Genomic DNA, 13,883 nt, shown 5'->3' with positions numbered 1-13,883 from the left:
TATATATATATACAGAGAGAGAGATTGATTGTAAAGAATTGGCTTACATGATCGTGGGGGCTGGCTAGGCAAGTCTAAAACCTGTAGGACAGGATATTAGAAAGGGCAGGCTAGAAACTCTTGGGCAGGAGCTGAAACTACAGTCCACAGGTGTAAATTTTTTTTCGTCAGGGAAAAGGCCTTTCAATTGATTGGATCGATCAGGCTCACTCAGATTATCTAGGATAATCTCTTTAAATTCAACTGATGGTAGACACTAATCACATCTACAGATTACCTTGACAGCAACACCTAGATAAGTGTTGGTTTGAATAGCTGCTTATTATATACCCTAGCCAAGTGGACATATAAAACTGACCATTATAGTTGGTATCGCATTTTAACCTTTCCTCTTTTAGACTTGTAGTAATTAATAAAATTCCTTATTATAACTACCTGCTCTATCATAAACCTAGCATATCAAAATAACTTGGGTTGGGATGGGCCATTGTTCTTTGGTGTTAAGAAAGGATATACTTCTTCATATAAAAGAATCCAGAGTTGCCCAAGCTCAAAATCCAGTGATGTGCCACAGCTTACACTGTGATTCTCCAGGAAGTGGAAGCCAGTGATTGTAGCTTTCATAATAGCACAGCAAGCACAACACAGCATCACATCACATCACACAGTAACTGTGACAGAAAGAAATGTTGAGCTGTCATCTCAAAGATTTAAAGCTAAACTTTTGATTCAAATAGTTATTCCAAGCAGAGAAGTTTTTTCTTTTTTATTCATTGTTCAGCTGGAAAAAATGGGGTATGATGAATTACAATAAATAAAAAAGATTAGGATGCAATCTGTATTATCGTACTAATTCTGCTTATCCACCACTAGACAAGACTTTAAGAAGTGACCATAAAGTGATTTATGATAACTGACCTCAAACAGACCATTTCCTTTTTAAAATGTTTTTCTTGTTCCTAGATGCAGTTGTGAAAGTTGCTTTCCTGAAGAAATGTAAGGAAGCAGGACTTCTTAATGACTTATTTGAGGAAATATTAGACAAGCTTCATTTGATTCAGGAAAGACTCGTGAATGAGACTACTTCAGATTCAGGTACTGGGACAGTGATATTTCTACATATCGAGACTTCTCACAGACCTAGATGTAAAACAAAACAAAACCAAAACAAAAAGTACACATTTTCTTTCCACGCAATTTCTTTTTTCTTTTCCTTCTTACTCTCACTCTTAAATAAAAGCATTGTGCCAGATCTGTTGTCATTTGTAAATCAACAGGATATGGGTCATTAAAAAAATTCATTAAATTAGTAAAAATACACTGATGCCCTGAAAGTTTTGGTGTATGTTCTAGAGGTGCATAACCAAGGCTAAACAGTAAGAGAATGGGTATGTTCAGAACTAGATTCCATCACACACCCACCCCCTCCTCACCACTCCACACACCTGTTGCCAAAATCTGAATGGTGCTGTTACAGTTTTGATTTGACTCAAGTTCTACTCCTTAATAAACCAAGTGTCTTTGCAAAATAATGCTAACTTAAAGTATAGAAGGAAAAAGTAAGTGATGTTTGCTTTAGTTAAATATGAACTTTCATAAAGACCTCTTTGAGAAGTTTAAATTCCATTTGTATGTGCAGATAAATAGCTACTTATCCTTCTTGTATCATAGTCTTTTTTTTAAGTAGATCTTTTTCTTTTTAATTGTGCTTTAGGTGAACGTTTTACAGAGCAAATTAGTTTCTCGTTTAACAATTTACACACAAATTGTTTTGTGACATTGTGATCCCACAATGTGTCGACACTCTACCCTTCTCCACCTCAGGTTCCCCATTTCCATCTGTCCCATTTTCCCATCCCTTTCTGCCATCGCCTCTTTGCTTTTGGGCAGGTGTTGCCCATTTGGTCTCATTTACACGATTGCGCTATGAAGCACGTTCCTCACATGTGTTACTGTTTGTTTTATAGACCTGTGTAATCTTTGGCTGAAGGGTTAACTTCAGGAATGACTTCAGTTCTGAATTAAAAGGGTGTCTGGGGCCATAGTCTCAGGGTTCCTTCAGTCTCTGTCAGACCAGTAAGTCTGGTGCTTTTTTGTGAATTTGAATTTTGTTCTACAATATTTTCCACTCTGTCCGGGACCCTCTATTGTGATCCCTGTCATAGTGGTCGGTGGTGGTAGCCAGGTACCATCTAGTTGTTCTGGGCTCAGGCTAGTAGAGGCTGTGGTACTTGTGGTCCATTAGTCCTTTGGACTTCCATTTCCCATAAGTGTTTGGTTTTCTTTATCATCCTTTACTCCAGACAGGATGGGACCAGTAGATGTATCTTAGATGGCTGCTTGCAAGCTTTTAAGCCCCTAGACACTAATCACCAAAGTAGGATGCAGAACATTTTCTTTTTGAACTATGTTATGCCAATTGACCTACATGTCCCCTGAGACCACAGGACTCAGCCCTCAGCCCACTAACTCAGTCACTCAGGGTGTTTGAATATGTCTATGAAGTTTCTATGACTTTGCCTTGGTCACGTTGTGCTAACTTCCCCTGTAATGTGTACCCTCTTTCCTTTCACCAAAGTTACCACTTATCTACTATCTAGTTAGTGATTTCCCCTCCCCAATTCTCTCCTCCCTCATAACCATCGAAGATTGGTTTTTTCTGTGTGTAAACCTTTTTCATGAGTTTTTATAATGGTGGTCTCATACACTATTTGTCCGTTTGTGATTGACTCATTTTATTTCACTCAGCATAATGCCCTGCATATACATTCATGTTATGAGATGTTTCTTGGATTCATCATTGTTATTTAGTATTGCATAGTATTCCATTGTGTGTATGTACCATAATTTGTTTATCCACTCATCTGTTGATGGGCACTTAGGTTGTTTCCATCTATTTGCTATTGCGAATAATGCTGCAGTGAATGTGGATATGCATATGTCTATTCATGTGACAGCTCTTATTTTTCCACAGTATATTCCTAGGAGTGGGACTGCTGGATCCTATGGTATTTCTATTTCTAGCTTTTCAAGGAAGCACTGTATCGTTTTCCATAGGGATTGTATCCTTTTACATTCCCACCAGCAGTGTATAAGAGTTCCAATCTCCCTGCAACCTCTCCAACATTTGTTATTTTCTATTTTTTTGATTAGTGCCAGTAATGTCAGGGTGAGATGGTATCTCATTATAGCTTTGATTCGCGTTTCTCTAATGGCTACTTGTCTTAGGCTGGGTTCTCTAGCAAAGCAAAACTAGTAAAGCGTATAAATATATAGAGAGTGAGATTTATATCAAGGAAACAGCTCACATGATTGTAGAGGCTACAGTGTCCCAGGTCCATGGATCAGGGTAGAGGCCTCTCCCAATTCACGCAGCAGCAGAAGCTGGCGAACTCAAAGTCAGCAGGTCGGAGAGCAGGGCTCCTGCTCACAGGCTGTGAAGGCCGACGAATTCCAAGATCAGCAGACAAGACCACAAGGTTTCTCCTGATTCATGTAGCTGCAGGAGCTGGTGAACCCAAGATCAGCAGGTCGGGGAGTGGGACTCTTGCTCCCAGGCTGTGAAGATCAATGAATCCCAAGATCGACAGGTAAGCTGCTAGCTCAAGTCCCAAGAACCGGAGATGAGACGACAAGAGTCAGCTGCTGGGTCTGGAACAAGCCAAAAACCTTGGCAAGACGAGCAGGAAGGAAGTAGCCAGTGGAGGGCGGAGAGATGAAGGCTGAGGGGGCAGTGAGCCACCACAGGCCCCACCCCACTGGTACCACTCAGCACATTCCATCATGGGGGTGATCACATATCAGATTTCAACAGGGAAGTGATCACAACATTATAAAACTGCCAAAACACTGAGAATCATGGCCTAGTCAAGTTGACATACAATCTGAACCATCACACTAATGATTGCAAGCATTTCCTCATGTGTCTGTTAGCCGCTTGAATGTCTCCTTTGATGAGGTGTCTGTTCGTATCCTTTGCCCATTTTTTAATTGGATTATTTGTCTTTTTATTGTTTCGGTGTTGCAGCATCTTATAGATTTTAGAGACTGGACCCATGTAGGATATGTAGTAGCCAAAAATTTTTTCCAAGTCCGTAGGTTCTCTTTTTACTCTTTTGGTGAAGGCTTTTGATGAGCATAAGAATCTTAATTTTTAAGAGGTCCAATTATCTAGTTTATTTTCTCGTTTTTGTACACTGTTATGGTTTGTATCCTATTTATGCCATATATTAGGGCCCCTAGCATTGTCCCTATTTTTTCTTCCTTGATCTTTATAGTTTTAGGTTTTATATTTAGAGATTTGATCCATTTTGAATTAAATTTTGTGTATGGTGTAAGGTGAGTCCTGTTTATTTTTTTACAGATGGACATCCAGTTTTACGAGCACCATTTGTTAGACTGTCTTTTTCCCATTTAATGAACTTCGGGCCTTTGTCAAAGATCAGCCGACTGTAGGTGGATGGATTTACATATAGGTTCTCAATTCTGTTCCATTGGTCTATGTGTCTATAGTTGTACTGGTACCAGGCTGTTTTGACTACCATAGCTGTATAGTAGGTTCTGAGGTCAGGTAGTATGCGGCCCCTACTTTGTTCTTCTTAAATGGTGCTTTACTTATCTGGGGCTTCTTTCCTTTGCATATAAAGTTGCTGCTTAGTTTTTCCATCTCATTAAAGAATGCTGTTGGTATTTCGATTGGGAATGCATTACATCTGTAGATCACTTTGGATAAAATCGACATTTTTACAATGTTGAGTCTTCCTATCCATGAGCATGGTACATTTTTCCATTTATGTAGCTCTCTTTTGGTTTCTTGTAATGTTTTGTAGTTTTCTTTGAATAGGTCTTTTGCAACCCTAGTTAGATTTATTCCTAAGTATTTTATCTTTTTAGGGGCTACTATAAATGGTATTGTTTTCCTGATTTCCTTTCTGTAGATCTCTTTGTGGGTGTATAGCAATCCAACTGATTTTTGTATGTGGATCTTGTATCGTGCTACTTTGCTGAATCTATTTTTTCCAGTACTTTTCTTGTAGAGTCTTTAGGGTTCTCTATGTATAGTAGCATATTGTCTGCAAATAGGGGTAACTTCTTCCTTACCAATTTGGATGCCCTTTATTTCTTTTTCTTGCCTTATTACTCTAGTTAGGACTTTCCAGCACAATGTTAAATAGGAGTAGTGATAAAGACATCCTTGTCTTGTTCCTGTTCTTGGGGGCAATGCTTTCAGCCTCTCTCCTTTGAGAATGATGATGGCTGTTGGGTTTTGTATACATGCCTTTTATTTTGTTGAGGAATTTCCCTTCTATTCCTATTTTATTGAAAGTTTTTATCAGGAAAGTGTGTTGGACTTTATCAAATGCCTTTTCTGCATCGATTGAGATGATCATGTGATTCTTTTCTTCTGTTCTATTTATGCAGTGGATTATGTTGATTGATTTTCTAATGTTGAAACTTCCTTGCATACCTGGTATGAATCCGACTCAGTTGTGGTGTATTCGTTTTTTGATACAATACTGAATTCTACTGGCTAGAATTTTGTTGAGAATTTTTGCACCTATACTCATGAGAGATATTGATCTGTAATTTTCTCTTTTGTGGTGTCTTTGCCTGGTTTTGGTATCAGGGTTATCCTGGCTTCACAGAATGGATTCAGGAGTATCCTTTCCTTTTCTATGCGCTGAAGTAGTTTGAGTAGTACCGGTGTGAGCTCTTCTCTGAATGTTTGGTAGAATTCTCCAGTGAAGCCATATGGGCCAAGGCTCTTTTTGTTGTCGAGAATTCTTATATTACTTTTTCAATCTCTTCTCTTGTTATGGGTCTGTTCAGATTTTCAATCTCAGTTTGTGTTAGTTTAGGTAGGTAGTGTGTTTCTAGAAATTTGTCCCTTTCCTCTAGGTTTTCAGATTTGTTGGAGTATAGATCTTCATAGTACTCTGTTAAGATGCTTTTTATTTCAGTTAGTCTCTTGTAATATCACTCATCTCATTTCTTATTTGGGTTATTTGCTTCTTCTCCTGTTTTTCTTTGTCAGTTTGGCCAGTGGTTTGTCGATTTTGTTGATCTTTTCAAAGAACCAACTTTTGGCCTTGTGGATTCTTTCTATTGTTTTTCTATTCTCTATTTCATTTTTTTATGCTCTGATCTTTATTATTTCTTTTCTTCTGGTGACTGTGGGCTTCTTTTGCTGTTCTCTATTTGTTCAAGTTGTAGGGTGTCATGGATTGTGTCCCCCAAAATTGTGTGTATCAGTTTGGCTAGGTCATTATTCCCAGTATTGTGTGATTGTCCACCATTTTTTCATCTGATGTGATTTTCCTATGTGTTGTAAATCCTGCCTCTATGATGTTAATGAGGGGGGATAGGCAGCAGTTATGTTAATGAGGCAGGACTCAATCTACAAGATTGGACTGTGTCTTGAGCCAGTTTCTTTTGGGATATAAAAGAGAGAAGCGAGCAGAGATGGGGGGCCTCATACCACCAAGAAAGCAGTGCTGGGAGCAGAGCATGTCCTTTGGATCCGGGGTTCCTGCATGGAGAAGCTCATAGTCCAGGGAAAGATTAATGAGAAGGGCCTTCCCCTGGAGCTAACAGAGAAAGACTTCCCCTGGAGCTGACACCCTGAATTTGGACTTCTAGGCTCTTTACTGTGAGGAAATAAATTTCTCTTTGTTAAAGCCATCCACTTGTGGTATTTCTGTTATAGCAGCACTAGATAACCAAATCACAGGGCTAACATTTTGATCTTGGTCCTTCTTTTTTGATGTCTGCATTTATTGCTATAAATTGACCTCTGAGTACTGCCTTTGCTCTCTTCCAGAGGTTTTGGTTTGATGTGTTTTCATTTTTGATTCTAGGAATTTTTTTATTCTGTTTGATTTCTTACATTACCCAGTTGTTTTTAAGCAAGGTGTTATTCAGTTCCCAAGTTTTTTATTTTTTTCTTTCCTCTTTGTTATTAATTTCTACTTTTATGACATTGTGATCAGAAAAAATGCTCTGTATTATTTTGAGGTTTTGGATTTTATTGAGGGTTGATTTGTGGTAAAATTTGCTATTCTGATGAATGTTCCATGTGCGTTGGAAAAGAATGTATACTTTGCTGCTGTGGGTTGTAGTGTCCTATATATATCTATTAGTTCAAGTTGATAGATTGTGGCCTTTATATCTTCTGTATCTTTGAGGTTTTTTTTTTCCTAGTTGTTCTACCAAGAGTGTATATTGAAGTCTCCTGCTCTTATTGCGGAACTGTCAATTTGTCTTTTCAGTGCTGTTAGTTTCTTTTATGTATGTTGGAGCCCTGTTGTTGGGTGTATAGATATTTATTAAGGTTATGTCTTCTTGATGGATCATCCCTTTCATTATATAACATCCTTCCTTGTCTTTTACGGTGGATTTTGCCTTAAAGTCTGTTTTGTCTGAGATTAGTATTGCCACTCCTGCTCTGTTTTGGTTGTTGTTTCTTTGATGTATTTTTTTTCTGTCCTTTGACTTTTAATATATTTATGTCTTTGTGTCTAAGATGTGTCACTTGTACACAGCATATTGATGGGTCAGGTTTTTTTATCCATTCTGTCACTCTTTTTACAGGTGCATTTAAACTGTTTACATTCAGTATTGAAAGCTGTGAGTTTACTGCTGTCATTTTGTTGTGCTTTTTTTTTTTTTGTAGTGCTGAGGTTTTCTTTGTCCCTCTTACTTTCCTGTGCTCAGTTCCTTTTGTTTGTGGATTTCCATTTCTTTCATTATTATATATTTTGTTTATTGAGTCTTAATGTTTTTCTTTTATTTTGATGAGTAGTTCTGTTAACTATTTTTGTGGTTACGTTGAAATTCACACTTATCTTCCTAAGTTTAAACCAGTTATTACTTGATATCACCTTGAATTCTTCTCCACTTGAAAGCTCTATACCTCCAACGTTTATTTCCCCTTTTATTGTTTTCATGTTGTCATTTACAGAATGATGTCTGTGTTTCTCTGTTTTCAGTCTTTTAGCTTTATTATTAAGAGTTCTTTACCTAGGTAGGTATCTGGCTGATACTGTCCTGTATCCTAGACTCCACTTGTTGTTTGATATTGTTGGTTCTCTAACCAGAGGACTCCCTTTAATATTTCTTATAAGTTTGGTTTGGTTTTTACATATTCTTTTAATTTCTGTTTATCTGGAAATGTCCTAATTTCACCATCGTATTTGAGAGAGAGTTTTGCAGAATATATTATTCTTGGTAGGGAGTTTTTTTTCTTTCGAGGTTTTATAAATGTCATCCTGTTGCCTTCTTGCCTGTGTAGTTTCTGCTGAGTAATCAGAGCTTAGTCTTATTGTTTCCCCTTTGTTTGTGACTTTTCTTTTTTCCCAAGCTGCTCTCAGGATTCTTTGGTTTTGGCAAGTGTGATTATGATATCTCTTGGTGACTTTCTTTTGGGGTCTATTCTATATGGGGTTTGTAGAGCTTCTTGGATGGTCAACATTTCGACTTTCATGATATTAGGGAAGTTTACTGCCAGTAAATCTTCAATAATCCTGTGTTTTCCATTTTTTCCCCTGTTCTGGAACTGTGATCATGTGCAAATTTTTCTCTTGTGTCCCACGTAATTTTTCGATTTTATTTTCTTCATTTCTCTGATTTTTCTCAAACAAAGTGGCATCCCATGGATTTGTCTTCAGTATCTCTGATTCTCTCTGCCACTGCTTCACATTTGCTCCTAAAACTTTGTATTGTGTTGTCCGTTTCCGAAATTTTGTTATCTTTTGGATTTCCAGTTGCTGTTTTTGTATGATTTCTAATTGTTTGACTTTTCATTCTTGTATTATTTTCCTGAATTCTTCTATTGCTTTGTCTGTGTTTTCCTTAATTTGGGCTATGTTTTCATTGGTTTTCTCTGTGTTTTCTTTGATCTCTTTCCCAATCTCTTGGAGAGCCCCAAATATTAGTTTTTGAATTTCACATCAGGTAGTTCCATTGCCATTTTTTCTCCCAGAAGGTCATCTGATTCTTTATTTTGGTCAGCTGTTGGAGCCATCTTGTCCTGCTTTTTTAATATGTTTTGATATTATCTGCTGTCTCTGAGACATTAATTTTATTTATTGATCGTATGTTTGTTTCATCCTGCTTATTTGTTTTGATTTGGTATGCCTGGGTGGGCAGCCAGGGTGTGTTTTGTTGCTTGCTCATCTGTGGGCATGATAGCTCTCACCACCTTGTTGGGATGGGCAAGGCAGGTTGCTCAGCTGTGATGCAGCAGGGCTGGGACATTCAGCTGCAGGGTATCTGTACAGGGCCTGTGGGAAGGGAGGGGCACAGGGCTGAGTTGCTTGGCTGTGGCACAGCAGGGCAGAGCCAGCAGGGAAGGAGGGGTGCAGGCATGGGGCCAGGTTGCCCAGCTGCAGTTCAGCGGGGTGGAGCTGGTGGGGAGGGAGAGGCATGGGCCAGGGTGCTTAGCTGCAGGGCATAGCCATTGGAGAGAGAGGAGCACAGGCTGGGGTGCTCAGTTGTAGGGCAGCAGGGCAGAGCTGGCCAGGGGAGAGGGGGTATGGGCTGGGTCTCCCAGCTGCAGCACAGTGGCTCAGAGCTGATGGAAAGGGAAGGGGTGTGGGCTGGGTCACCTGGCTGCAGTGCAGTGGGGTGGAGCCGGTGGGGAGAGACCACCCCAAGCCAGGATGCTCAGCTGCAGGGCAGCTGGGCAGATCTGCCAGGGAGTGAGGGGGTGTGGGCATGGGGCCGGGTCACCCAGCTTCAGCGCAGTTGCTCACAGCCGGCGGGGAGAGAGGAGGAGCAAGTCCAGGTTGCTCCGCTGTGATGCAGCCATACTGGCCGGCAGGGAAGGAAGTGTGCAGAGCTGAGTCGCTCAGCTACAGTGCAGCAGGGTGTGGCTGGTCAGAAGAGAGAGGCTAGAGGGGAGTGAACGGCGGGGCAGATGGGTCTGGATGGGGGGAGGGAGTAAGGAGGGTTTGTAATGTGGTCCCTGGTAGTTGGGGCTGTTGGAGTGGGGCAGTTCTTCCTACTACTCAGCAGAATGGTTGAGGTTGTAGGATCGTGCTCCTCTGGTTGCCGTGAGAATGTTTGGGCACTTCCTTGAGCTGCAGCCAGCAAGTAGGAGCTTACTTTGCCCTTGATGTGTCCACGCCATTCTGAGTTCCGTGAAGGTGCCCTTCTGTGCTCTTTTTGGGGTTTTTGGCTTTATCTCAAGATGGCTGCACTGTGCTGTGCTGGTAGGCAGGGAGCCTCCACTCCGTATCTCTACTTGTTCACTGTTTTCAATCAGTTTCTTCTTCTCAGTGGTTTCTGATCTAAAACTTTATCCTTTCGTTTAAAGTTCAGGGTTCCAGGATTGATGTCTGTATCTGATCTACTTGTTTTTTGGGGTCTTTGTTGCAGAGGGATGGCTTGGTGTGTCTAACTAGTCCACCATCTTGGCTCCGCCTCCTTATATCATAATCTTAAACTCTATGTTTATAAAGCATTTTACAGGGAAAAGTTTGACAGTCTATATTGTAGGTGGCAATTTAAAATCGATGCTTATTTGAAAAGGATTATTTTCTATGGGACAAAACTGAAAAGTGAAAGAAAGAAGAAATATTTCCAAAAGCTTGTTGATTACATTCTTTTATTCTTTCATCTTTTCCGTAGACCAGCATTTCTCAATCTTGAGCCTCAGAACTATGTGGGGCATTTGTTGGCGCAGATATCTGGGTATCACTTGTGGAGGTTCTGATTCAGTTAAGTCTGGGAAGGGGAGCAGAAATTTACATTTCTAACAAGTTCCCAGGTGATGCTGCAGCTGCTTCAGTCTAACACTACAGTTTCATAGTAGATGACTGCTCTGATTACTTTTCCTTATTTCTGGGTTAAAGTAGATAGAGGGTCAGCAAAAAGAGGAAGACCTTCAACGAGATGGATTGACAGTGGCTAGCTACAACAATGTGCTCAAACATAGCAATGATTCTGAGGATGGTGCAAGACTGGGCAGTGTTTCATTCTGTTGTACACAGTGTCACTGTGAGTTGGAACCAGTCAACAGCACTTAACAATAACAAATAATTAAAAATTAATACTGAAAATCTTTTCTTTCCCTCCAGACTATGAAGAAATTGGGACTTCACTTTTGGACTGTAGATTGTTTGAAGACACATTTGTAAATTTTCAAGCAGGTATGTATATGAGTTACAGAATAACCTAGCAGCATACTTTAGAAATATGTTTTAAAAAAGCATAATACTATACAGCTGATAAAAATCTTATTTTAGAAGACCGTTCATTCTGTTAATAAATGAAAAAAGCCCATTATGAAAAACAGTATGACCCCAATCTGGTGTGTGTGTACATACACAGAGAAGAAAAAAAAAAGTATATATAGGCACACAAGCACTCGCCTACTAACTGAAAGGCTGGCAGTTCAAATCCACCCAGAAAAGGCCTGGTGATCTCCTTCCAAAAGGTCACAGCCTTGAAGACCCAATGGAGCAGTTCTATTCTGCACACACGGGAATACCATGAGTCAGAATCGACTCAATGACAACTGGGTTGGTATAAACAGTTGTTATCTGTAGGTGGTTGGATTACAGTGATTTTTTTGTCTTCCTAGTACTGTACTGTATTTTCCAAGTTTTCTACATGCACACAATACTTTTGTAATCAGAAACAAAGCTCATTAAAAAAGTAGGAACAATAAAAACTTGACTCCAAAATTGGAGACTCTTGGCCCTATGTATGGGAGCAGGCAGGAAGCACTGAGGCCTCCAGCAGCCACCCTGCTCTCAGATGGTGAGGCTCTGATAAATCATCCAGCTTCTGGCCTCCCTCTCACTTGGTATAATATTGTAAAAATTACAGTTCTGTCAACATTAATCTTCAAACTTAATCTAATATTATATCAGAGGGGGTGGAGGGATGGACAGGATTGTGGCTGGTTCGTAAGGTTTATCAGAAAAATATGAGCAAGAAAAGAATTTTTTAAAACAAAAATTGGAGTGTGGGGGGTAGACAACCCTTTATAAAATATCAGCCATGTATTGAGTAGGTCCTCCTTTCACTAGTGTTTAACATCCCTTCAAGACATACAGAATTCCCACTCACTCATGAGTCTGAGTTCTCTGTCGAGGCTGCTCCCACCACTGGGCTGGCCGTGCTCTGCACATCCCAGTGGGTGGGAGTGGGCCGGGCACATAGAATTTGGTGAGAATCTCTCCTCCCGCAAAGCTGCACAACACAGTAGCCTAACTCTTAGTCTTTTCCATAGATGTATCTGTCTGTCCAGCAAATGGTATTAGGACAGTGGGCTTTCCCTATGAGAAAACATTAATTCATATTCCTGCTTCAGCATACACCAATCTCATTTTTGTTTTTTTATATTACATATTTCTACTTGAATTTTATTAGATTTGTAATGACAGAAAAAAATGTTTTTAATAATCTACAAAAACAGTGTTTAACAGTCTCTTGAGAATGTCTGCATACTGCTAATGGGAAGATGGATAGTTTCTTAAAAGGCAACCTTTAAAATCTATTTCTGTAAAGCTTGACTGTAGGGGGGCTTTTATCTGTGTTTGTCTGAAATGGCTGCAGGATGTCCCTACTCAGTGGGTTAGTTGGGGGTATACAGCGCAGTGCATCGGTGGGGGAGAGACCACCAAGAGAGGATCCCTCTTGGAACTGTATGGGAACCAACTTAAATTGCTTAACTTTTGACACCCCAGTTGATAAAGACTCTTGCTTAATTTAACTAATGTTTTGAGTTAACTATAGGCATGTAGGTATTCTGAATAAACAATATATGTGTATTTTAAAACCACTCAATTTTAAAGTTTTTTAAAGTTACATTGCCACTGAGTACTATTATTTATCAGTAGTACTTTATAAAGCCAAACTAAACTATCTATCTCTTCTGAAGCTTCTGCCTTCCTGTGAGGCTGCCATGAGTCAGAATCGATTTGACAGCAACCAACAAGTTTCTAAATAGAACCAGAGGCTTTTATGTACCATTAAAAGTTAGATGCATTTTTATGAAGGATTTGCCCTTATCCTTGATATTCTAGCCAAATTCTCTCTCCAATTATCATCCCTCTTTTGAGCTCTCAGATATTCAAAAGGGACTTTTTCCGCTATAAATGTATAAAAAAATCTTAAGGATTTACTGATCAGCCTTATGTGTGATAGATGCTAGAATTCTATCCTGAATTAGAATAAAGCAGAAGCAAACACAAGTAAGAATTAGCTCCTGTTCACGAGGCCCTAGATTCCTTACATCTTATCTGTACCTCCTTAGCATCATTTGGGGCATAATACTGTGTGCTATGTACATGAAAGTCAAGAGGGCTAGGAATGGTATATTATTTATTTTAAAAATTTTTATTGAACTTTAGATGAAGGTTTACAGAACTAGCTTCTCATTAAACAGTACATATATTGCTTTATGACATTGGTTAACAACCCCATGACATGTCAGTACTCTGCCTTCTTGACCTTGAGTTCCCTGTTACCAGCTTTACTGTCCCCTCCTGCCTTCTAGTCCTTGTCCCTGGGCTGGTGTGCCCCTTTAGTCTCGTTTTGTCCTATGGGTCTGTCTAATCTTCAGCTAAAAGGTGAACCTCTGAAGTGACTTCATTACTGGGCTAAAAGGGTATCTGGGGGCCATACTCTCGGGGTTTCTCTAGTCACTGTCAGGCCAGTAAGTCTCGTCTTTTTTTGAGTCAGAATTTTGTTCTACGTTTTCCTCCAGGTCTGTCTGGGACCCTCTATTGTGATCCCTGTCAGAGTACTCAGTGGTGGTAGCCAGGCAGCATCTAGCTGTACTGGACTCAGTATGGTGGAGGCCTTGGTAGCTGTGGTCCATTAGTCCTTTGGACTAATCTTTTCCTTGTATCCTGTTCTCTTCATTCTCCCTT

At 39.8% G+C, this 13,883-nt stretch overlaps 1 protein-coding gene across 2 annotated transcripts in view; it reads left to right on the top strand.

Moving 5' to 3' along the window:
* Nucleotides 1-13,883, top strand: part of SETDB2 (SET domain bifurcated histone lysine methyltransferase 2) — a 122,494-nt gene that overhangs the window by 106,896 nt on the left and 1,715 nt on the right. For both annotated transcript variants that reach the window (XM_023731543.1, XM_023731542.1), the window contains 2 exons: nucleotides 964-1,095; nucleotides 11,079-11,150. In XM_023731543.1, coding sequence (XP_023587311.1) covers nucleotides 964-1,095; nucleotides 11,079-11,150 — 204 coding nt within the window. The remainder of the gene's footprint in view (nucleotides 1-963; nucleotides 1,096-11,078; nucleotides 11,151-13,883) is intronic.

This window comes from Trichechus manatus, unplaced genomic scaffold, assembly GCF_000243295.1.
Source record: "Trichechus manatus latirostris isolate Lorelei unplaced genomic scaffold, TriManLat1.0 scaffold00044, whole genome shotgun sequence".
Classification (NCBI taxonomy): domain Eukaryota; kingdom Metazoa; phylum Chordata; class Mammalia; order Sirenia; family Trichechidae; genus Trichechus; species Trichechus manatus.
This window is presented reverse-complemented; position numbering and strand designations above follow the sequence as displayed.